The sequence below is a fragment of the Podarcis bocagei genome (assembly GCF_964188305.1).
Source record: "Podarcis bocagei genome assembly, chromosome: 10".
Classification (NCBI taxonomy): Eukaryota; Metazoa; Chordata; class Lepidosauria; order Squamata; family Lacertidae; genus Podarcis; species Podarcis bocagei.
In genome coordinates this window covers 55,368,853-55,395,033 of record NC_138135.1, presented here as the reverse complement: position 1 = coordinate 55,395,033, position 26,181 = coordinate 55,368,853, and the positions used below count along the sequence as shown (strand labels likewise).

The 26,181-nt window shown below is 42.7% G+C and overlaps 1 protein-coding gene across 1 annotated transcript in view; it reads left to right on the top strand.

Annotated features, from left to right (window-relative positions):
• IMMP2L (inner mitochondrial membrane peptidase subunit 2) overlaps positions 1 to 26,181 on the top strand; it is a 479,372-nt gene that overhangs the window by 364,536 nt on the left and 88,655 nt on the right. The window contains exon 5 of the mRNA XM_081211867.1: positions 13,077 to 13,179. Coding sequence (XP_081067993.1) covers positions 13,077 to 13,179 — 103 coding nt within the window. The remainder of the gene's footprint in view (positions 1 to 13,076; positions 13,180 to 26,181) is intronic.

Sequence of the window (26,181 nt, the reverse complement as noted above, 5' to 3'; positions counted from 1 at the left end):
ATGCCTTGAACCTACACCCAATTGTGTTCTCTGCGGCTTTTCGCACATACGACCACGCTGCATGCCCAAATTTCCTGTGCCACAGATGAATACAATCATTGTGTGGTGGGACATTAGCACACTCTACTTGGGCATCATCAATGGACTCTCCACTAGTCCCATTTTCCACCAGCCCCATTTTCCCACCAGCCCCATTTTCAATGCGCAGCTCCACCAGAAAGAGCCTGTCTTTCCTCCCAACGCTGTAGATCTTCTTCCCATCCCTGTAAAAAGAGCACAAATTATTTGAGAACAGAACATCAATTCCAATAGCCAATAATGCTGACACACTCAAAAGAGAATGGGCAAGTTCTGGGACAAAATAAGCTGGCACCTCACAACCTAGAAAAGAGCAAAGCAAAGACCCAGATTCAGTCAGAGGTTTTTTCGACCCATCAGCTAACGTAACATAGCGTCCAGTTTTAACTGTCTTGCAGTTCCTCAGGAGCTCTCTGGAATTAACGAGGCAATGCGAAGCTCCACTGTCAACAACGAAAGAAAAACTGTTGCTTTGGCTGTTTTCCAAAGATGCCATGGCGTTGGTTGCACCCCCACTGCCAGTGTCCTTCCTGGTTGCCATGGCCACAGCCTTCCCCCGACTAGGGCTTTCGCTGCTTCCCAGACAGACCAACGCAGCTGTGAGGTGATAAGGCGCCTTGTCTTCCTCCTGGCCTGCTGCTTTCTCACGCCTCTGCTGAGAACCGGCTCTGGGAACCTGCTTTGTTGACATTCCACGCCAGCTGGTGTCCTTGGCAGCCTGGGCTTCTAGCGGATGCTTCCCAGCGCTGTTGGACGTCGCCTCAAAGCACAACCAACTCTTGGAGACTTTGGCTTTCGCAGAGCTCTTGGAACGGCTTGCCTGGCCTGCACCCCCACTCTTGGGTGCTCTGCTGCCTAAGGAACAGCCTGCAACTGCCTTCCTCTTCTCAGCTCTCAGCCGCTCTCCAGCACACAGTCCATCACACAGATGTGTCGAAGCACAGCTTCCCAAAACAGCTCCAGCCCCCTCTAGACATAGGGCATTCTCTGGGCAACTCTCAGCCCCCTCTGGTGCGGCTCCCACTAAGGCTTGACATGCCATCTTCAGTGCCTGCCACGCGACCCAGGGCTTCCTCCCTTGGAGCTTTGGCAACAGCCAAGTATCAACGCTGGCCCTTAAAATGGCTAGCACCCTTTGCTCTCTCCCCAGAGCAGCCACGTCTGCTTCAGAAGCTTTTGCAGACCTCTCACTGGACTGGGCAAAGACTGGATCGGCCTGGGTGCAGTCCCACAGCTTCCTTTCTGCCAGCCAGCGGTGCATGCTCTTACTCCAGGCCTCCCAATTGGCCCCATGCAGCCTTTCGCTGGGGTAGCTCTCATGGCCTTGCTGTGCCTGAGCAGCCATCTCCTCCCCCCAGGGCTTCAACGTACTCACAAGCTGGACCTCCGAAGCAGCAGCCGTTTGTCCTGGCTCCTGGCTCCGATCTCCAGCATTCTCCCACTGCCCTTCCTGGCAGGAGATCACAGCAACTCAAAGCTGGCAGACTTCCTCCCTTCTCACACGTGTCAGGAAACACGGACCATCCATAACCTTTGGAGAAATAAATCTTTGGGTCCAGGCAGCGCTCCCTTGGCGTAGGCTCTGCTATCACCCTGACCTGGCCAAAGATTTATTTCTCCAAAGGTTATGGATGGTCCGTGTTTCCTGACACGTGTGAGAAGGGAGGAAGTAGCAGAGTAGCAGCGGTCCTGCTTCCGTGTGAGGAAAAGGGATAAATCAGTCCAGAGACAGTCCGTTCTAATCTCTAGTAGCTTTATTTGCAGAGCAATAAATTTCCATCAGACACCATCGGAAACTTCAGCCATTCTCCGTGCTTTCCAAAAGCACTCTCACAGCAGCCTCTAAGTTGAGCTGCTTCTCTGTCCGTTGCAGAGACAGATCTGAAGAGCGTCAGAACAACATCCTGTGACGCACTTCTCTGCATGGAGCTCCTCCCAGCTCCTCCCAGTTCCAGATACAGGACACCAGTGAGTTTTAACCCTGTCAGTTCCAAACTCCACAGAATACATCTAAACTAGCCAAGTATTCTTGTACTATCTCCTCAGTTATTCTGGGCTGTGTTTCCTCTGCTGAATCATTTGCTTCAAATTCTTCAGGTCGGGCATTGTTTTCTTTATCGGAGAAGACTGATGCAAAGAAGGCATTGAGGAGTTCAGCCCTTTCTGTGTCCCCTGTTTGCATTTCACCATCTTCTCCTCTGAGTGACCCCACTGTTTCTTTGTTCTTCCTTTTGCTACGAACATACCCATAAAAGCCTTTTTTGTTGCTTTTAACCTCTCTAGCAAGCCTGAGTTCATTCTGTGCTTTAGCTTTTCTGACTTTGTGTCTACACGTGCTGGCTATTTGTTTGAATTCCTCTTTGGTGGTTCCCCCCCTTTTCCATTTTTTGTACACATCCTTTTTTAATCTTAACTCAGTTAAAAGTTCTTTAGATAGCCACCCTGGCTTCTTTAGGCACCTTCCATGTTTCCCTCTCATTGGTATTGCCTGACGTTGTGCTTTTACTATCTCCCTCTTAACAAACTCCCAGCCATCATGAACTCCCTTTCCTTTTAGTATTACTGTCCATGGGATCTCACCCAGCACTTCCCTAAGTTTTATGAAGTCGGCTTTCTTAAAGTCAAGAAATTGAATCCTAGTATGCTTGGCTGCTCCTTTCCGCTGTATAGTAAACTTCAGAAGAGCATGATCACTCGCGCCTAATGATCCTTCCACTTCTACCGCACTAACCAGGTCATCAACATTGGTTAGGACCAGATCTAAAATGGCTGTTCCTCTTGTTGCTTCTCCCACTTTCTGGACAATGAAGTTGTCTGCAAGGCCAGTGAGGAATCTGTTTGACCTTATGCTCTTGGCTGAGTTTGACATCCAACAAATATCCGAGTAATTGAAGTCCCCCATTACTACTATCTCCCTTCCTTTTGCATGCTTGGCCATCTGTTCCAGGAAGGCATCATCTATGTCCTCCGTTTGGCTTGGGGATCTATAGTAAACTCCCACAATGAGGTCACTGTTATTCTTCTCTCCCTTGATTTTGAACCAAATGCTCTCACTCTGGCTTTGAGGTTCTAAATCTTGGATCTCTTCACAGGTATACACATCCCTGACATATAACACCACTCCTCCTCCTTTCTTGTCTGGTCTGTTTCTCTGAAATAGATTGTATCATCCCATTATTACATTCCAATCGTGGGACTTATCCCACAAGGTTTCAGTGATGCCTATTATGTCATATTTAGTTTGCTGTACCAAGAGCTCAAGCTCATCTTGTTTATTTCCCATGCTTTGCGCATTAGTGTACAGACATTGAAGTCCATTAATCATTCCCCCGTGTCTCTTATTTAAGGATTTTTTCCTCCCACCACTAGGTCTGTGTGCTGTTTGCTCCACCCTGCAGGAAACCTGGAAGGGCAAACAACCAGCAGGGGGAGCTCCATGTATATTGACTGGTGCTCACCTCACCCCTGGGGTTTTTGGGGGTCCTAGCATGGCCCTAGCCCCGCTCCAGGCTTTGGACGAGATCCAGACCCCCAGATTCCTTTAACGGAAAACCCTATTAATTGGAGGGGCAGGTGATGGCCATACCTCCCCGCCCCACATTCCCCTAAACCAATGCCTAACCGCCAAACCTTACAAAGTTGTGACGATTGCTAAGAGGTAGGCAAAAACCAAGTGGCCACAGCCAATCTGCCACATTGGAAAAAATTCCTACCCGGCCCCCATTCCAAAACAGGCGACCAACTGAAGTCCAAAGGAAGGCCAAACACGACCTAATTAATGGGTGGGTAGGCGGGTGTTTGGCAGCGCGAAGCAAAAGGAGGTCCCTACGCCGCGCGGCCAAATAAATACCCCCAACCCCCAACCTTGCCACATTGCCGATTGGCTAAAGGCCAGTGGCATAACTGTGGCACCACCGGCTTGGAGTGGGGCAAGCCCCACCCACAAGCCAGTTGGGGAAGAGTTCCAGGGCTGAGCACAACATGGACCCTCTATTAGGAGGATCCAACTTGCTGTCACTTTTGAAAGGGAGCAGAGATGCCTTGTTTTCTTGTTTTCTTTGTATTTCTGAATTGCTGACTTTCAGCTGTATTTTATCCCTTTAAATTTGTAAACTGTCCTGAAGCCCTAGTTGATGGAGCCATATATATGAATGCCCCAAAGGAACGAGCAGTTGATTGATATTTATTGCGGGAGATGCCATGCTGCTGTTAATACACAAATGAGTGGCGCACAGAGGACACTTTCATCTTCATTTTGCTCTTTCAAGTAAAACCAGAAGCATTCTTCACAACAATAATTAAAGGCAAGCGGCAATCATTAAGTAAATGCAGCTTTCTTAAGTCTGCAGCTCAGTTTGCATGCACAAGTGATTTATTGATTTTCTTGGAAAGTAATCCAATACAAAATTTACTCTGTTTTTTTATAAAAACACATACACAACAAAATTAAATAATGGATGATCCAATTTGCTGTAACATGAGTTTACAACTGTAGCTTGCTATTAATGTAACTAAGTGCACGATACAATAAACTTTTAATTTTATTTTGAATTTTGGATCTCCTTGCTAAATAGGATTTGTATTGAATTTGTCTTTTTTAAAAAATAAGAAAATACTCTTGGTGCACATGCACAGGTCAGATGAAACTTTCAGATATCATTGTACTTCATGGACTCCCTGATGGGCTAATAATTTCATAAAAGAAGCAGGAAAGCACAGTGTGGCACACCCAACTCATCGAAAGCACTGCAGCCATTTCAATGATTTATTTTTTTCCTGTTAAGCCATTCTTATTGGTGAATTGTTGGTGTATTAAAATATCAGCCAGATAAAAAGAACAGTAAGATAGCCATTGCTACATACAATGCAACTTAAAGAAATGTGTAAAATATTTCTCATTAATTTTAAATACAGATATAGAAGGAATATGTTAAATATGTGTTCTGCGCAGTGCAACCCTAGTGGGCATTCTCTGAGAAGTTAAGGTAGAGGTGGTTGCTGTAGCCTTTTCTGTTGTAGCCTTCTAAGCAATACCGCCCATTCCTGCTTGCAGCCTGACCCTTCATAATCTTACCAGGGCAATTCCAACTGGCAGGGGTGTTCACTCCAGTGTCCAATGGAAGTGGGTGCAAGCAGCACCCACCATCTTTATCGCCCCTCAGTGCATGATCCAGAGGCATTTGGCAGTAATTGAGATGGTGGCGGCAGCTGCAGGTGGCTTCATTCAGCGCTTCTCCGAGTGTTGAGGTGAAATAGGTAAAGGTAAACGGACCCCTGACCATTAGGTCCAGTCGCGGACAACTCTGGGGTCGCAGTGCTCATCTCGCTTTACTGGCCGACTAAGCTGCTTCTGGCGAACCAGTCGGCCAGCGTACAGCTTCTGGGTCATGTGCTTCTGGAGAACCAGAGCAGCACACGGAAATGCCGTTTACCTTCCCGCCAGAGCAGTACCTATTTATCTACTTGCACTTTGACATTCTTTCGAACTGCTAGGTTGGCAGTAGCTGGGACCGAGCAATGGGAGCTCACCCCATCGCCCTAGTCTCTGTGGTTTAACCCACAGCGCCACCCGCGTCCCGCATATTAGTTAAAAGTATAGTTAAAAGCAGAAGTCAGCAAATGCAAATCTTTTTTGCTCTTCAAAATATGACAACCCTAACCATCTCACAACTACAAAAAGTAATGGCATTTTATATCTCCTGTATATGCACATACACATATATAGATATTTGGATTTTTAGCCCAGCTTTTAGGTGGATTACAACCAATCAATAAAATACAACATTTAAATTCTAAAGATGTAAAATAAGTCAAAACAATTAATCAATTTAAATCTAAAGCAACCAATGTCATCCTCCTCACCCTCAATGAAATGTGATGCAGACAGAATTTCTTATACCAGATGTAATGATCTGAACAACAGTGTTAAGCTAATGTACAGAATGGAGATTTTAGAATGCACTCATGCTTTTAAGAAGTTCTGTAGGACCTCTTTCTTTTTCTTCTTCTTTTTGCACATATTAGAGCAAATTGAATGTTTGAAGTTTCTGGCAGATGTCTGAAAGCAAGCTAATTCAATACAATAAATAATCCCTGTACAATGCAACGTGCTTAAGGATAATGCAACAGGTAAACTTATTCAAGTCCCAGGTTCTGCATTTCTACTGTAATGATTTATCAGGTGTGCAATGAGAAAACAAAAATACTTGTGAGTCATAGTTCTGCGAACGCTTGCCATGGCCTTTCAACTGACAGCGCTCCTTCAGGCAATTTGGCCTCATAACCCCCAAAGCTTTGATCACCCCAGTGTCCAAGTCTCTTTCTGGTGGTTGTTCAGTTTTTTGAAATATTTCTTCCTCTGCAAAAGAGGTTTCTATTTTTCTGTCTCATTCTCTGGGTCTTTGAACTCTGCTGAGGCCACACTTCTCACCAGCCATGTTCCATGCCCTCCTTGGCTGCTTCGGCATGTTCTTCAACTGTGACAGTGCCTCCTGTTTACCCAAATGGTGAGATGTGTGCATAGGAATGTGGATTAGCATGTGGTATATTAAATGTCCTGTGGAAAAAAGAGGGCTCACGTTCCACACAACCTTCCATTTCATAAAGCATTCTGTGGATTGGTAAATGAATCTAAAAATATGTTAATAGTAAACTATGACAATGTAGCCAAAACAGGCTTACTGAAAAAGAAAAGGGAGATACAGTGGTACCTCGGGTTAAGTACTTAATTTGTTCCGGAGGTCCGTTCTTAACCTGAAACTGTTCTTAACCTGAAGCAGCACTTTAGCTAATGGGGCCTCCTGCTGCTGCTGCGCCGCCGGAACACGATTTCTGTTCTCATCCTGAAGCAAAGTTCTTAACCTGAGGTAATATTTCTGGGTTAGCAGAGTCTGTAACCTGAAGCGTCTGTAACCTGAAGCGCATGTAACCTGAGGTACCACTGTATCAACATGCTTGGTGGAGGCCCAATGTTTGCAGAAGTAGGAACAAAGTCTACTTCTGGTAGTGTGTGGAAATCCAAAAACAACTAAATGAGTATGAAGCATGCTCAGTGTCTGTGGAATGTTTGCTGACTGGGTGAGAAAAAGGGTAGGGTGTGTGTGTGTGTGTGTGTGTGTGTGTGTGTGTGGAGAGGGGAGAGAGAGAGAGAGAGAGAGAGATGATATACAATGTCCAGACTGTCTATACAGTAGTACCTTGGTTTTCAAACTTAATCCATTCCAGGAGTCTGTTCGGCTCCTGAAACCGTGAGAAAACCAAGGCGCAGTTTCTGATTGGCTGCAGGAGCTTCCTGTGCTCAGTTGGAAGTCGCGGAAGCCACATCGGACATTGGGCTTCCGAAAAACGTTTGCAAACTGGAACACTCATTTCTGAGTTTGTGGCGTTCGGGAGCCAATTTGTTCAGGAGCCAAGCTGTTTGACCATGAAGGTACCACTGTATTCGAAAGAACTTTACTTTCATTCATTCATATATATATAGATATATAGATATATAGATATATAGATATAGATATAGATATACATATATATATATATATATATATACACCTGAGAAGAATATATTTACAATCTCATGCTTATTCACTTTGTTCCTTACAGAGAGCTCCTACACAGGTTTCTTCCTCTTAACCTTTAGGGATCTTCCTCTGTCTGTTTCACTTCACACAGATCACACTGACACAACACTGTCCTTAGCAGTATCCAGAGAAACCTCTCTCAGCAGCCATTATCCCTCACAAACACACAGAGAAAAACAGAAAGCAGTTAAAAATGACAGTTACTGGAATAACAGTCACAACAGACAAAAGGGAAGAGAATAATTTGGAAGATGGCATGGCTGGTTGGCTTGGACATTGAACGGGAGTGCTCTGCACTGCAACATTGTGCTGCAGATCCAACTTCTGTTACTGAATGTAAAACACGTAAGGAGACATTGTTTGTGCACTTCCTTTCAAGTCCCTGTGAATTACAGATTAATTTGCACTTTGTGGAGAATAAATGTAAAGTCTCCGGATCAATGAATCCCCACCTTCTCTAGTAGATTAGAATGTATGTGAGGACAGTGACAGAGGAAAAGACCTAGCATTAAATACTGGAGTGACTGCACAGAACAAGAAAATCCTAGTTAAAGGCTTTGAGTAATATATTTGCTTTGATCATGCTAATGACCATTTTATAACTCGTACAATGCCTAATGTGACAGACTGGAAACAAGGGAAGCTTTGCTCTGAGACTGAATATTTCATGACAAAAAAATGGTCTTGCATAGCATTTTTTAAAACTGATATTGAAAAAGAAAAGGACAACGGCTTGAAGGCATTCAACTCCCCACCATCACCCAGTTTCCTCTGAGAATTCTTAACAGAATAATAATAAAAAAACATATGTTATTGTGTCTATTATGTTTTGATAACTACAACCTGTATAGCTTCAGGGGACTTTAGCAGTGTGTCACATTTATAAATAGGAATGTATCACTGGTAGAATTCCGAACTTACCCAATTTCTTTGATAGCTGAGGCTTAATATAGTTCTCTGTGTCATTAAAAATGAAAGCAGTGATAGCAGGTCGTGATTCTGACATCTTGGCCTCTAGTGCCTGATGGTCCTACTGGTCTGTCACCAAATTGTTTCATCATTCACTGATATGTGGCTCTTCAAAGGGCCTTTTTTCAGCTGGAACTCACCAGAACTCAGTTCCTGCACCTCTCAGGTGGGCACCATTGCTATTATAAGAGAACAAGGGAGGCGTTCACAGTGAGTTCTGGCGCCTCTTTTTCTAGAAAAATAGCACTGGCTCTTCACACATTCCACAAGCTGTATTCTAGTATCTACCCCACCACCCACCCAGTAACACACTGATTTTCGCTAACCCTGGCAGTGCTTAAATGTCTACAACTGCATATTAATATGTACTCCAGTTTTTATATCAAACCATATCATCCACTACAAGTGAGTCAAAATCCTGCTCTTGTTTCCGTCTGCTTACAGTGGTCACCTAGATAACGTAGAAATTTTCTTCATTCCCAATTTTATCCTCTTGGTTTCTGAATTTTCCAGTCAGCTTTGCCATCTTGGCATAGTCCATCAACTTGGTTTGCCATTCTTCTCTGGTAGGGACTTTGTCATCTTTCCAACTATGGGCCAATAACATCCGTGTGGCTGTTGTTCCATACATTAAAAGTATTTTCTGCTCCTCCTGTAATTCCTAATAAAAAAGCTTCTGGTTTTTTAACAAAAGTTATTTTAAACATTTTTTTCCATTTCATTATATATCATCTCCCAGAAAGCTAGTTTTATCTTACAAGTCCACCACATATGATAAAAGGTACCTTTTATTATTGTTCTCAACCTCCCATTGTTCTGAACCTTCCATCAATTCATTGGCTTTTGATCCCCTACTTTGTTTTGATGTTTGTTTCCATTGTGTGTGCTTGTGGTTTTGGCGTGGTTTGAGCTGGCACTATTTGTTTGAGCAAAACTCAACTGAATAAGATGATGTATGAAATGACCCTTGTTGCCCATTCAGGCAGCCACTTCCCCGCACCCTTCTTGGAACACCTGAATGCAAAGCAAAGCTTCCTGCAAACCAGGAAGCAAAGCTTCTTGTTTCCTATTTTGTCCAAACCTGGAATAAAGCCAGGCTGGTTTAAGAGCAAGCCATGTTGGTTTAAGAGCCCATCTTGTTCTGAAGCTGGTAACCATGGTTTCCTGATTTGGACGAAATAAGGACTATGGCTAATTGAATACTTCCACATTTTATTTGGGTGTACCATGAAGGTTGCTGGAGGAGACTCTTGAGAGTCCCGTGGACTGCAAGAAGATCAAACCTATCCATTCTGAAGGAAATCAGCCCTGAGTGCTCACTGGAAGGGCAGATCGTGAAGCTGAGGCTCCAATACTTTGGCCACCTCATGAGAAGAGAAGACTCTCTGGAAAAGACCCTGATATTGGGAAAGATTGAGGGCACAAGGAGAAGGGGACGACAGAGGACGAGATGGTTGGACAGTGTTCTTGAAGCTACCAACATGAGTTTGACCAAACTGCAGGAGGCAGTGGAAGACAGGAGTGCCTGGCATGCTTTGGTCCATGGGGTCATGAAGAGTCGAACATGACTTAACAACCAAACAACAACAACAACAACCATGAAGGGAGAACAGAAAGGCTCAGTCATATCTTGGCATATTAAGCCAAGATATGGTTGTTCCTTATGTAGTATTTTTTTTTCCAGTAAAGATGTATTAATATTTAGGAGTACATGGGTTTACATTCAAGCATAAATTTGGCATTCATGAAATTAGAGTGTGTGGAGTGCTTATAAGGAGAGAAGAAGGCTTGTCTTTTTGGAGTATTTAATCTGCATGTTTCTATTGAGCAATGGAGTACCTACGTGTTAATTTTGTATGAACCTCCTTCTAGCTAGCATGAAATTCTATCGTGTGTCTGTTCCATGGAGCTGTTCCTGTGAGTTTAACTGGGGCTGTTTTGAACTATGGAAGTGACCTATAATAAGTCTAAGGGTCAACCTTCATGTTACACATAGTGCATTGTGTCTCTTTCTTAAATTAATATTGGGGTCACAGCACATGGGAAAGGGAGCTTTGTGCCTTCTCTACCTAGCTGTGAAGTCCCAAATATCGCCCCACCTTTCATAATATCTGTGCCAGTAGGCTCTTTATCATTCTCTTTTCAAACCTTGTAACTGCGTGAGGGTGGGCAGTATCGGAGGGGAATTGAAAATGGGAAGGTTGGAGACAATAATAATAAATAGAAGCTGATATGTGCTTTAATCCGTTTTTAGCTTAACAGTTTATATTATTTTTATTTTTTAAAAACCACACCTGCTTTATTGACATTTTTAAAGTTTTAGAAAGCCTTTTGTGTTCATCATAAATTGTGACCTTCTGTTTCACTTAAGCGTTAAAACCAGTGTTAGAAACTGAGATATGAAAGCTAGGGCTTAAATGGCGCCTTAAACCTAGGTTATGGGTGCAACATTAGAATGTCCAGGCACACATTTTTTATAACAAGAATACAAAACTGAAAATGAAACTACTTCTTCTTTGGTGATCACCAGCCAAGTAAGATTGTCTTCCATAGACATGGTTTTAACAATGAGTCTGTAAGTGACTGTGAAGGCCAATTCTGGACCCACACGTCCTTCTGCAGTGGGGACATTGGTTTCTGGGCGGGAATTGATCACGGTGTGGATTTGCTAAGTGTGAAAATGAATGAACCACAGCTAAAATATTATGTTCATTTTTCACATGATCTAGTTCTGGGGTCAGCAAACTTTTTCAGCAGGGGGCCGGTCCACTGTCCCTCAGACTTTGTGGGGGGCCGGACTTTATTTTGAAGGAAAAAAATGAATGAATTCCTATGCTCCACAAATAACTCAGATGCATTTTAAATAAAAGCACACATTCTACTCATGTAAAAACATGCTGATTCCTGGACCGTCTGCAGGCCGGATTTAGAAGGCAATTGGGCCGGATCCGGCCCCCGGGCCTTAGTTTGCCTACCCATGATCTAGTCCTTTCCCTGCCCACCCCCCTACTATCCTTAAGAGGGTCTCAGAGAGTAGCTGGAAGTGGGGAGGCAGAAAAAGGTCCTCCTTTCCTTCCACGCTGCAGTTTTAATCTGAAATTTTAGATGCATTCCTGCATCCAGAGCTCAGAAACTGATCATGCTAATGAAATTCCCTGTCGCAAAATGCGCCTAGAACAATGGGAGTTTCGAGTACTAATTTAAACCACCAGTTAATGCGATATATGGACATGATCCAAAGTTCTGTGTGCCATTATCCATACAGGGTAACACTGTTTGTGTAGTGGAAATTTCCCTGCCTATGACATCGGGTGCTCAGAGCAGCTGCATTTGTCTAACCCCCAGGGAATTGGGGTTAATGTAGTCCCCGCCCTCCCCACCCCCATCTGCAGTATGCTACAGGTTGTGTAATGGAGAATAATGATAAAAATAACATCATTCCAGGAACAAAATGTATGTGTCTCGGGTGATTATCATGGTTTTGAATTTGTCTCATTGGAACGTCAGTCCCTGCAGCGCTAGAATGCTTCCTGATATCATGTGAGGGCTTTGGTTCAGAACAAGCTCACAGCAGAACGTCACCTCTTGAACTACTTGTGTAACTTGCTCTCTCCTAACAAGTTTTCCCCAGACGTATCTCGCTTTGCCTTTGAGGTTACTACTGAAACCCAGAAGTCTAAACAGAAATAGAATAGGGGCACAGAGCTCAAGGCTGCTTCCTGCAGTCTGCAAATGGACTCTGGAAATGTTCTGCTCTATCTGTGAACAAAGACATTGTGGGGACTATTTCACCGAATTTCTCCAGGGAGGGGATAAATTGTTTCAAGTTTCTCAGGGATGAGGCTCATTATTACCCATGGGAGAAGAACTCCTTCCTTCGTCGCTTTCAGTTTTTTGTTTGTAACACGAAGGGAGGCAGCAGCAAATGTCTTGCCAGTCTATCTGCCATTTTGCATTCTTCATAATCCTCCATAATGCATAATGGGGCACATATTGTAGCTGCTGGGGCAGGGTGTTATATTTGGATAAAATTGGGAAGTGGGAAATCGAAGGTGAGAGGCAAAAGAAAAATCTCAGAAGTTTCCTCTGAGAAATCTTAGTTCAGCTCTATCTGGAGCAAATATTCAGCAATGAAAAAGGAATTGCACTCCTAGACCCCACATTTCGGACTTTAAAACTAAATACACTTTTTAGTAAGGGAATCCCACCAAACACAGTAGGGTTTTACTTCTCAGTAGGACTTTACTTCTAAGCATGCACACAATTGCACTGTAAGCAGTTCCAAAAGTTACCAGGAATATATGAACCAGCCTGGGGTGGGGCCAGAACTAATCCGTATGCTTTAATTTCTCTTTTGTTTTATTGTGAAAAGCGATCAGTATTGGTTGTTTACTTTGGGGGCTGAAATATTTTTTTTAATACCACTAACTGTGCGATTGCATTTCTCTTTAGAACCATAGGCTACAAAAAGAAATACGTAAAGGTTCCCCATGGCCACATGTGGGTAGAGGGTGATCATCGTGGACACAGCTTTGACAGCAATGCTTTTGGCCCGGTAAGTCACAACCATTTTCTCCATGTGTATTTTATACCGCATAATATACAGTAATAAAAACTTGTGGGGATTTGGTCCCCGAAAGTTTATTTTAAAAGACAAAGTTCTGTAGGGGGCAGGCCAGTTTATCTCATCATGCTGTTGCAGGATGCGGGGAGAACTTTGACGTGTGTGGTTGGTTGTCTTGTTTAAGAACACTTAAAGCAGGGATAGGAATGGTTGCAGCTCCCATAATCTTTGACCATTGACTATGTTGGCTGGGAATAATGGTAGCTGGAGTTCATCAACATCTGGAGGACCACCGATTCCCTGTCCTTGCCTTAGATAAACTTATTCCTACACTGGTATATCAGAACAGGTCCTGAGGGGATACTGTTTAACAGTAGAAAATTCTTATCACTCTGAAATAATTGATGCTGTAGGAGTTTTTTGACTTTGAGTACTATTACTGTGGCTTGATATTTATTTAGTGCCAACGGTGTGCTAGCAGCCAAGTAAGACACAGAAAAGCCCAGAGCTTTGTATAATATACATTAGGAAGACTTGCCTGGGACAGAGATGAGGGGCTGACAATGACAAGTGAGATGGGAATATTGAAGCAGAGGCTGTGTGGTGCCCCTAAGATAGTCTGGGAAGTCTTTTGAAGAGAAGTGTACCTTGCAGAGGGCAACTTATCGGAAGGCAACTATACTCTGTAATGGCTGTTTCGACATGGCGATCACTTGATTTTGTGATTCTGGAAGGGAGGTAGCCAGGTGAACAGAGATGAGAAGAATAATCAGAGAAATGGAAATGACAGAAGCCATGGATGAGTCTTTATGGAGAAAAGCTATGATAAGATGTGATCTTCAGAGTAAAATGGGTGAAGAAGGAATGTAAGTCCAAAAGCATTCAGCGTGCAAACTGTGTCTAGATTCTCACGGACAACAACAGCACCAGTCTATTTTGATATGTGTGTTGTAGCTGGGAACAGATTGTTGAAATTGGTGATGGGTTTCCAGTATAAGTAAACAAGATGATAAGGTTAAGATGTCTTTGGATGGAGATTGGGACCATGGCAGAAGGGGCTAAATATGGAGGTGGGGGCAATTCAGAGACAGAACAAACTGAAGGCATTCCAGTCACTGTGTGACATAAGCAATTATAGAAGACAGTGTGTCTTGCATAAAGTAGCTAGCTGCTAGAGTGGCATTGGAAATGACACTGTACAGCAGGATGCATCCGTCTCATTAATGCTGCTTTAGGTGACATTTTGATACCCTGGTGTATACCACTCCCTGTGTCACTGCATAAATGAATGAATGCCATCAATGCATGCTATGAATTGATGGAAATGTCCTTGAGCACTCCAATTTGTAGATCAAGGTTCTGAAAGTGTACACCCCTGCTCTTTGTGAAGCCTGCCTCCCCACTTTGTAATTCTTTCCTTTTTTCCCATAAGTGTGGAATGGACGAGCAAAAGGAAAAGGGCATCGTGGTGGCAGAAGTGAATCCTGTCTCCTATTTTTCTTATAACAAAGGTCACTCAAATGCAAAATGTTATCTATGTCAAAACTCTGATTTTGGGGTATTAATGCATTTCCCCATGAAACAGCATGTATAAATACTATCTTTGGAAGATGGATTGCGTTTAAGGCCATAATCTACTGACCTTCACGCTCTGCTGTCAATTTTAGCCAAAGAGCTTCCATAATGTAGATAAAGCCAGACATGGTTAAACTTGTAGACAAGCATAATGAGCTTCATGGGACACAGATTGAAATGGTAAAAAAAAAGAAGTACACACACACACACACACACACACACTGTTCTTTCCCCACACATTCAGGATATAGCCTTAAGAGAGGGACTGCGGGCTGGAACAATAAGACAGTTGCACTGGGATCACTCAGAACCTACTCTGCCACATTGGGAAATGTAAAATAATTTAAGATCAAATAATTAGGTTACTTCCTGCATTTGTCTGATAGTATAGTTTACATTAGGGACACGAGTGGTGCTGTGGGTTAAACCACAGAGCCTAGGACTTGCCGATCAGAAGGTTGGCGGTTCGAATCCCGCAACGGGGTGAGCTCCCATTGCTCGGTCCCTGCTCCTGCCAACCTAGCAGTTCGAAAGCACACCAGTGCAAGTAGATAAATAGGTACTGCTCCGGTGGGAAGGTAAACGGCGTTTCCATGCGCTGCTCTGGTTCGCCAGAAGCACCTTAGTCATGCTGGCCACATGACCCAGAAGCTGTACGCCGGCTCCCTCGGCCAATAAAGTGAGATGAGCGCCGCAACTCCAGAGTCAGTCAGTGGACCTAATGGTCAGGGGTCCCTTTACCTTTACCTTTATAGTTTACATTTTTGGAATGTAAAAATGAAGTTTCCTGGTATTAAGACTGTGTGTGCATTCTAAACAATGTAAGTGGCATATGCTAAGTCCCCATTTTTACCTACTTAAAAAGTATTTAATACTGTAATGTTTGGGCTTAATTATTATAGGATCAGAATTAAAAAAATAGTTATTTTCAAGAATCATGATAGATATTTGCATTCTCTGAAACAAAAGTGGAGTACTATAGTAATGTTATACAATGGGAAGATACAGATGTGAGGGCCGAGAAAAGAAAAATCAGAGGAAATTACACAAGTCAGACTCTAGCCAGTATTGGTCTCCTCCCCCCTTTTACCTATTTCTTTTTCTAGATAGGTGGATGATGTTAAAAAAACAAACAAAACTAGGATTCAGAATGATGCAATAGAAAGTGTGATGCACTAAAAACAGGAACCTCTGAAAAATATAACTGGGCAGCTACAAATATAACTGTTAATTACTTTGCAGCGCTAGACTGAATTAAGAAAAGCAGGCTTAGTGTATTTTATTATTCAGAGAATAGCTTTGTTCTGTGCAAAGGAGCAAATGTACTGTAATGCTGTTACTTTGATATTGCCTGGTTTAATCTAGATTTTTAAACAAGCCGTCAAAGCTATTTATAATGACTTTTTTTTTTTAAAAAAAAAACCACCCTATACTGAACTGCAGCCAATAACCATTAAAAGAACTTATGGCTCCCCATTCCTTTTCTTAAAAGTGGAAAATTATATGTTGAGTGATTTTGCTTCCATTTGTATAGTACTTTTCTTTAAATTAACCCATGCTTCTAGCAGGTTTTAGGAAACAATTTTACAGTGTAGTTTAACTGGAAAACTAATAAAGCACAATTTTACTGAGGTTTTTGTAGGTTTGCTTTTGCCTTGGCTTAGTTTAGCATGGCAGCCATAAGGACTGAAGTGGCTGCAAGTTTCTCTCCCAGAGCATGCACTGAACCTAGGCTTAGCTTAGCCTATTGTGCGAACCATGCAACTGAATGGATGCAGAAAGTGTTTGTAATAGGTATCACTTTAGATGTGGATGTAAGTGTTAGAATTGCAGTACCACGCGGTAGGTGGAAATATGGCAAATCCAGACTAGAGCATACCCAATGAATGGCTTTTCAGCCTTTCTTTGAAGACATTCAGTGGTGCAAAGCCCAGAACCACATCAGGTAATTCATTCATTTGTCAAACTGCTCTCAATATCAAGACGTTTCTCCTGGTATGCAATCAAAATCTACCTTGCTGTAACTTTAGCTCATTGAATCTCATCGTGTGTGGCAGCAAAGAATCAGTCTTTGCTCTCCCCAGTGTCATAATACTTCATGTATTTGGAGAAAATTACAATGTCCCCTGCCCCTCATTCATTTCTTTTCCATAAACATACTCAGTTCCTCCAAACTTTCCACAGAAGAGTTGTTTTCCAAACTGTGGATGATCTTCATTGCCCTCTTCTAAACCCTCTTTTTGTAATATACAGACTCTATGGCCTTCTTAAGATGTAGCCTCCAGAGGTGGACACAGTACTTTAGATGAAGTCAAATATGAGGTCTCATAGAGAAAATTCACCTCTTTAGCTATCACTATTGCACACTTTATAAATTCTCCAAGCACAGAGTCCACAGGTGCTTTATGAAAGTTGACCCGAAACTCAAATTTCACTGACATCGTTGTCTGTAGTTTTGTTTGCTATGTTATTGTGGAATTGCTCTCAGACAGTCAAATTACCAGTGCAGTCTCCAAACTATTTGCACTGGTGTACTGAGACTATATTGGTTCTGTTGAAGTAGGTCAAAGTAAACCTTAATCTGTTTTATGAACTGAACTCTGAGGAAGTAATAAAATTCATTAAAAAAAACCCTTTGGGTGTGTGTGTTGATGAATTCTAGATTTTGGAGTTGATTTTTCTATTTTAGAGGTTTTTCACATAACTTAAATTTGCAAAAGAAATGTCTCACATTCATGAGGAATTTGAGGCCAAGCCTGTTTAAAGGGGCCTCATGTATGTGTACCGTATTTTTCGCCCCATAAGACGCACTTTTTCCCCTCCAAAAATGAAGGGGAAATCGGGGTGCGTCTTATGGGGCGAATGCCTGCAAGCCTCGCGCACCCGGCAGGAGGTCCCACCGGGTGCGCGAGGCTTGGGGCGGCAGCAGACTGCTTGCGCGCACCTAGAAGCTTGGGGCGCGCTGAGCTCAGCACGCCCCAAGCTCCTGGTGTAGCGCAGCGATCCGCTAGCCCTGGGAGAGCCCCGCAGCTCTCCCAGGGCTAGCGGACTGCTTGCGCGCACCTAGAAGCTTGGGGCGCGCTGAGCTCAGCTCGCCCCAAGCTTCTGGATTAGCGCAGGGGTCCGCTAGCCCTGGGAGAGGCGCCCGGCTCTCCCACACTAGCGGAGACCTTGCCGGCACGCAGAAGCTTGGGGTGCGCTGAGCTCCGCACGCCCCAAGCTCCTGGTGTAGCGCAGCGCACCTGGGGGGGAAATAAATTTTTCCCCTTTATTTCCCCCCCAAAAATCTAGGTGCGTCTTATGGGCCGGTGCGTCTTATGGGGCGAAAAATACGGTACTTAGCCCCATCTTTCAATAGCAATTCCTCCTGCCCCTTTTTGTGTTGAAAATAATATCTGCAGTGTGGTGCTTTATTTATTCATCAGGGTTCTGAATTCCATAGGTAACCTCCATAGAGAAGACTCCTTGCTGCCAATATTACTCTCAATGTGATAGTAGTGGCAATGGATGGAGCAGGACGAAAAATTCAACTTTGAAAGTGGGGTTATCTGTGTAGCCCTGGCTGAGTCCTTTCAATAGGCTTGCCCTCTATGTGCAACTAATGTGTGAAGAGGACCCTATTGTGTTACATGTTCTAGACATAATTCATCTGAAGGTATGTGGCTATCTCAGCTGAAGTTGGCAATGTAAATAATGTTTCGTGTGGTTACATTGCCACTAGTCAAGTTGCTCACTAAAATACTGTGCTTGCGCACATGAACTAATGTGCCATAAGGGCATTTAAATAATGGAGAATCTTTCCTCCTGGAGTAATAACAGTTTGCCCTGGCAAGTGGTTTACTGCAAGGCTATGAAAGTTGGCAAACCTGATGAGACAGGTAGGCTAGCTGTATATGTATGAACTTCAACCAGGGGTGAAACTAGGCTTTATTTCACCCTGGTGAAAGACCCAGTTTGGCAGCCTCCCCTGTGCCACAGAAATAAAGGCTACCAAACAAGAGAGAGATAAAAACTAATAACAAAGAGAATAGAAATCTGACTGGTGTTGAGAAAAGAATAAGAGCAATTCTAGCCAAGAGATCATCAGACCCTTTGGCGAACTTTTCTGGCATGTCTCTGACCTCTTCCAGAGAAGGCTTAAGGGGACCCAAGGGATTGTTGAAGGGGAAGAATTACTGATTACGTTTCTTCACAGATCTTGGAAGCTATAACATACAATAATGGGGAATGTAAATATCCTTGATGCGTTGTCTTATTGTGGAAATTTGAGAGCTATTTATCCCTCTGCACTCTAATGCTAAACAGAAAATATAAATCCCTCTTCATCTTATCCACAACTGCATTTCAGATTAGGTTCAGTGTTACTTAACCAGAATACACCTGGAAAACAGTAATATACTCAGAGTCCAAAAAAAGAAGTGTGCATAATTTTATTTAAATTTAAAAGGGACTGGTGGGCATGCAAAAATTAAATAGCAGAAACAAAACTAAAATGAAATCCTGCTTTCAGGCAAAACTCATAGAAAAGTGATTTAGTGAAAAATGACTGCATCCTGAATTGCAGAATATGGATGGACTCCCTTTATGCCCTTCCATTTCTGGAATGGCCTTTGATCCACTGGGTCGAAATCTGTTTCGGTTGGCAGGGGGATCCTTCAGAACAGTGTAGAGGATGCTGCGGAATGGGTTGGCGACTGCTATGGATTGGAGAAACCAGGCAACCTCATCCCTGTTCTGCTTTCATAAATGTACAAATAAACTTTATTAGTCATATTCACCTTGTTTGCACACATCAACTGTTAGGTTTCCGATCTTTGTCACTTATGGACAGCTTATCAGTGAACTCACACACCCCGGCACAATCTGAACATCGAAAGCTGCCTTATATGGAGTCATATATGATTTATTTGGAATATATAAAGGTTCCTTGTATGGAATCAGGGAATTGCTCCATCCACTGTAGGGCTCTTTGCTTATGGGAGCTTTCCAGGTTCAAAGACAACCCCCACCTCCACTTCCCCGCATCTAAGGTTATCTTTTGGGATTCCAGGCCTGGGATCTTCTGGTTGCCAAGCAATGTGCGATGGACAGTTCTCTAAAACTATCATACAACAGGGGAACTCTCTTATCGAGAAGGCACAATCAGTTGTGCACGTCGATTCAAAACCTCGTTCCCTTGCATCTTAATTGGGCCAGGGAGGAAAACTGTTGACATACCATCACCACTGGCCAGTCAAAGCAACAGAGGAAGTTGTGTGCCTGATTTTATTTATTTTAAACATTTCAAAAAGCTCCTGGAGCTGCTTGCATAAAAATCAATAAAAACAAGACAGTCCTTGCCCACAGGCTTAGAATTTAGAAGACCTGATATGAAGATGGGGTGGGGGAAGGAGGAGGAGGAAAGAAGGGCATGCATATTTGTGGTACGACAAGGTAAAAATTCATAAGCATTTCAAGAACCATATTGTCAGAAAAGCAGTGTTTAATGTCTGGATAAAATACAAAGACTTATTAGAGAACAAGACCCCAAGGTGGTTGTCACCGATGGAAGCCAAGGCTCAGAAAAGACTCAATATGGAGGCCGCATGGCTGAAATATTGGGAAATACTAGAAAAAGAAGGAGATACTTGGAGATTGCAGAGTTTTGAGAAATTAAAGGATAAAGTGCGAGATTGGCTACATTACGCACAGATCAGAGAGGTTTTTAATTTGGATAAAAAAATAGGTTTCCAGGTGGAAAAATCGAAACTAGAAACAGAGCTGTTAGAACCTAAGACTAAGGTACTTTCAAAAATGTATAACTTGCTGCTGAAATGGAATACTCAAGATGAAACGGTCAAATCAGCTATGATAAAATGGGCACAGGACATTGGGTACAATATTATGTTTGCTGACTGGGAAAAGTTATGGACCACCGGAGTGAGATTTACGGCATGCAATGCCTTGAAAGAAAATATTATGAAAATGATTTATAGGTGGTACATGACCCCAGTCAAGCTTGCAAAAATATATCATTTGCCAGACAATAAGTGTTGGAAATGTAAGGAAACTGAAGGAACATTCTTTCACCTTTGGTGGACGTGCCCAAAGGTTAAAGCTTTCTGGGAAATGATCTATAATGAGCTAAAAAAGGTATTTAAATATACCTTCCCTAAGAAACCAGAGGCCTTCCTTTTGGGCATTGTCGGCTAAATGGTGCCAAAGAAGGACAGAACTTTACGTATGCAACAACAGCAGCAAGAATACTCATTGCAAAGCACTGGAAGACACAGGATTTGCCCACTCTGGAAGAATGGCAGACGCAACTGATAGACTACATGGAACTGGCCGAGATGACTGGCAGAATTCGAGACCTGGGAGAAGAGACGGTGGAAGAGGACTGGAAGAAATTTAAAGACTATTTACAAAAACATCATAAGATGTATGAATGCTAAGAGAATGCACGATAAAATACAACATGGCATCAGTAACTTAGTTGTAAGATGTATGATTAAGTGATGTTTAAGAAAATGGTAGAATCTGAGGTAATATTATGCTTAAGTTAACCAGTTTGGTATATGAAGAAGAAGAGTTTGGATTTGATATCCCGCCTTTCACTCCCCTTCAGGAGTCTCAAAGCGGCTAACAATCTCCTTTCCCTTCCTCCCCCACAACAAACACTCTGTGAGGTGAGTGGGGCTGAGAGACTTCAGAGAAGTGTGACTGGCCCAAGGTCACCCAGCAGCTGCATGTGGAGGAGCGGAGACGCGAACCCGGTTACCCAGATTACGTGACTACCGCTCTTAACCACTACACCACACTGGCAGGAAAGGGTGATGTGAGGAAGTCCAAAGGTTATGAGAATATGATTAACGGATAAATTGATCTTGATGTACCTTACTTTTTATTCATTCTTTGTTTACTTTCTAAATTTTTTCTGTTTTCTTCTGTTCTGTTTTATGGTGATGGTATTGTATATGTTTGTTGGTTTGTTTTGTGTTTAAAAAACGCAATAAATAATTTTTTTTAAAAAAAGGAGGAGGAGGAAAGAAGAAAATGAGTCAACTCGGGCACCAGTTCGTAAAGTTTACGTAGTAGTTCTTGTCATCGGGAGCAACTTTCTTTTGCCCACATTTTACTTAGAAGAGAGGAAGGCTCGTATGATTTATTGTGTTGAAATTTCTGAGTTGAGGTAATTTTCCATCTGGCCCAATCAAATCATGCCAGAAGGAGCTAGCTAGAGAGATAAAATCTGCTCCCTAAATGGGAGGATATGTGAAACGCACAGGCAGTGTTTTTCCATGCAGCTTGTAGCTTTTGAAGAACGCACAGTCTCAAAGCTGCACAGAATGGATATGTACACGGCAAACAAATCCACGAGGAGTAAACAAAAGAGATCGACAATGTATCAAGCGTTGGAGAGCTTCTTGCAATGGTCATCACAGATTGTAGCGTGTAGAACACGGCGTTCTGTGTATATCTAAATGTGAATGTGCATCGCAGGCTGAAGGCATTCACTTATTCGAAGGGTTTAGTGCAGAGCCGTTTCATTAAGGAGTGTGTGAAATTGCTGGAGCGCCTAAATGGTTAGCTCTGCTTATAGATTTCCTGCTCTGCCCAGACTGTGATCCCAAAAGGCACTACGCAAATCTTGCAGGATTAAGCACGAGCTGTCCAGAAGTGAAAAAGGCTGTTCCAGGTGGCAGTGGCAGGACCTGGGAAAACCTGCAGAGAAGAAGCACATATCGACCTGAGCTATCGTAACCAAAGCAGGGCCTTATGAATAGAAGAGCCCTGCCAATCAAGTGAAGTCACAATGAATTTAAAGGGATGGCGCTCTGCTAATTCTGGATGGCCACTGACCGTGTCCACTGCCTTCTCCACTGGGGACTCTTAGGAGAGCTAACAGCCACTGGTGGCAAGTGATTCACACTCTTCACCAGAAAAGTCGGAACTTTTATTTCTGGTTTCTGAGGCTGCTAGCTAGGGCTGTGCACCAGATTTGCCTGAGGCTTTACCCAAATCAGGCATGTTTGCGGGGATTTGGATGAGCCGGGGTCATACACCTACAGTATGAGGGATGCGGGTGATGCTGTGGTCTAAACCACTGAGCCGCTTGGGCTTGCCGATCAGAAAGTTGGTGGTTCGAATGCCCATGACGGTGTGAGCTCCCGTTGCTCTGTCCCAGCTCCTGCCAACCTAGCAGTTTGAAAGCACACCAGTGCAAGTAGATAAATAGGTACCACTGTGGCGGGAAGGTAAACAGCATTTCCGTGCACTCTAGTTTCCATCACAGTGTCCCGTTTCCCCAGAAGTGGTTTAGTCCTGCTGGCCACATGACCCGGGAAGCTGTCTGTGGACAAACGTTGGCTCCCTCAGCCTGAAAGCGAGATGAGCACCGCAACCCCATAGTCGCCTTTGACTGGACTTAACCGTCCAGAGGTCCTTTACCTTTACCTTTTACCTTACATACAGACTGCTGTGAGTTGGGTTGGACTGGCCCAGAGTGATCCACAGCTGCCAGTGGGGTGCAGCAATAGGCAGCAAATAGAGGCAGGCAGGGTGGGAAAATGGCACAAAAAAGCCAGAGAGTTACCTGACCTCCAGCGGTGAGATAGTAGGCCCAATACCATGACTCTCCTTCCTGCCTGACAGCCTGTTGAGCAGAGGCATCGTTGCTGTTCCTTTGCATGGTGCTGTGAACCTCTTCACCTTTTAAAAACTTTTTCTTAACTGTATGTTAAAATAAAGGTTTAAAACTCAGGAGCATATAAGAATTTTTAAAAATACACAAATACAAGGGCATTTGAATAATGGAGTTTTGATTGGTGGTGTCACAGAATGTCTTTTGTAGGTGACGGAGGTGGTAAAGACAGCTTGATAATTTTTTCTACTTCTCAGTTTGGCTTGGAAAAATAATCTTGCCAGATAATTTCTGGTGCTAACTTTGCTACTAATTAGTTGAAATTGGCAAGTTTTTCAGTGTCCTAACTGGTAACCTCTCTCATTCAAGCAGCTTTTATTCTTGGAATGCTACATAAATTCTTTTTTCTTACATTGGTCTTTGGCCCTTCCAACTCTCATAAAAAATCTTTTTGCTACATCTTGGCTCTTTGACACACTTATATCATATAATTTTATTACCGTCGATTCTCAAGTTAACCTTCCTTAAGCATCAGCATTTCAGTTGCATTTCGCAAAGCTAAAAGGTACATCATGTTGAAACCCTTTCTCCGAGCTATATCTAAAAACACTGTATGTGAGATAATCTTTACTGTCCTTAATTTATGAAAATGCATGCTATCTTCCTGCTGTTTTCTGCAAAAGAATATACATGCAAAACGTTAAAAGTTATGTCAGCAGCACATTAATTCATTTCAAAATGGTTGAGGTTTCAGAATGGTTAGGTCACTGCTAGAGATAGGAGAGAAATTTGATTCAGTTTGCATTTAAAGGCAGATTCAACTAGTTCACACTTTTCAAAATAATACACAGACTGAAACAATCATTCTCCAAAAATATTTCCTGAATTTTGCAATGCAGTTCTTCAGCCAAGTTATGTCTATAAAAATGCATATAATAAGGTAAAGTGTACATAAAAATGCATATATTCATGGGAAATGACATACAGAATGCATTATAATATGGAGAGCTTAAATATTAGAGGAAATAAGTTTTATCAAAAGTGTGCATATCAGCCAAAATTACATAAACAATGATGTACTGTTCCCATTGCTGTTGTGGCGCAGACAAATAAAATTGTTCATAATAATGATGTGCATCCCAAGAAAAATTCCACCCAAAATGCTGATGAATTTTCATGAGTACTTAAAAACTAATAATAAAACAACTGACTTGAAAATGTAGCAAACTGAATTTAAAATTGGAAAATGAGAAATTGAGAGAACTGTTGGTGCCTGGGTACACAGAGAGAGACCTCGCTGGGCTTCTTGCACCAACTAGAGAACGTCAGGCAGGAGCGTTTCCCCCCACAAGTGACCCTTGGGAAGATCCATCACTCTTCTTTCCCGACATGCTTCTGTGACACACATCCAAAGATATGTGCACGCAATACAAAAGCAGAGTCCAAGCAGAAGCTAGGCATTGGAGGTGTGGATTTTTAAGCTACTTTATTATGTACGAAACAGAACAAAGGAAATCATGGCTCCTCTCTCCTTCTTCATCTCCAAGAGAGAAGAAAAGCAAAAGTACAACATAACGGAACAGTGTAACTGAACTTCCGTTCACATGACTCCAACAGTATGGAATGTCAACACAGACATGTGATGAAAACAATCACACATCCTGCAACGGGAGGAATGAAATCCCCACAAGAACCAGCATTGATAGATCTGCCCCTCCTTGGTTGTGTCTTTCTGATCTGGAAATTCTGGTGTTGTCAGAAAACAAAGTATTCAAATTAACCCATCTCACTTTTCTTCCAAGCTAAGTTCAATAGTTGAGTTCTTTTTGCAAAAATCCAGGTGGTCTTCTATAGAATATGGGTTAATCAATATATTTAGCCTAATCTTTTAAAAAATAAAATAGTACTACTTCTATAGTGGTTGTAAGTACTCAGATTTATGGTGTTATAGCTCTCTGTCATGGTTCTGCTTTTCCCAATCCAAATGACTCTGAGCAATTGCTCTCCTTTTTCATTCTAGCAGCTTTGAAAATATTTCAGAGCATGTCCCTATTAATCTCTTTTTCTCTAGGCTATGCACATGTTTTCAGGTTCTCCATATCTATTTTGCCTCTCCGAACCACTGTTATGCCTAAATGTGTGATACCATGGCTAGCTAGTATAATTTAAATACCAAAGAACACGGGGCTGCTTTATAAAACACTCTTTTGTTGGGTCCCCCCCCCCTTTCCTGGGATATCTCTCTCACCCACACATGTGGCTACACAAGAAATAGTATTATTTCAGAGGTGTGGAATTTGCCGAGAAAGATTTGCAATGCTGGAATTGTTTCACAAAACATGCTTTCAATGGTGCCAACTGCTCTACGAATTTAGTAACTTAAGGAAGTGTGCGTCACAATTTCAGCAGTATTTAATATATTATTCTCTTGCTTCCTGATCGCTGTTGAATAACTGCATCCTAAACAGGTTCTAACTCTAGGGAAAACTGAGGGCCAAACAAACTGGTGGGGCCAACACCTTTTTGTAATTTTGAATCTTCCCTGTTCACTGATAAGATGGGGCTAATATACAGTTCATATCCAAAGAGGTGGGCACATGGGGAATTGAAGCCTCCCTTTACTTAGGGTTGCTATATTTCGCAACATGAAAATCCGGACAAAAAAGTTGTTTAAGTTTGTGAGCTTTTTTTTTTTTTTTAAAGGGAATTCACACACACACACAAAAGCCCACTTCTGATATGTGTTGCCATTCGGCTGGGTTTTCCTGGCCATTTTCACCTATTTTCTGAAATTC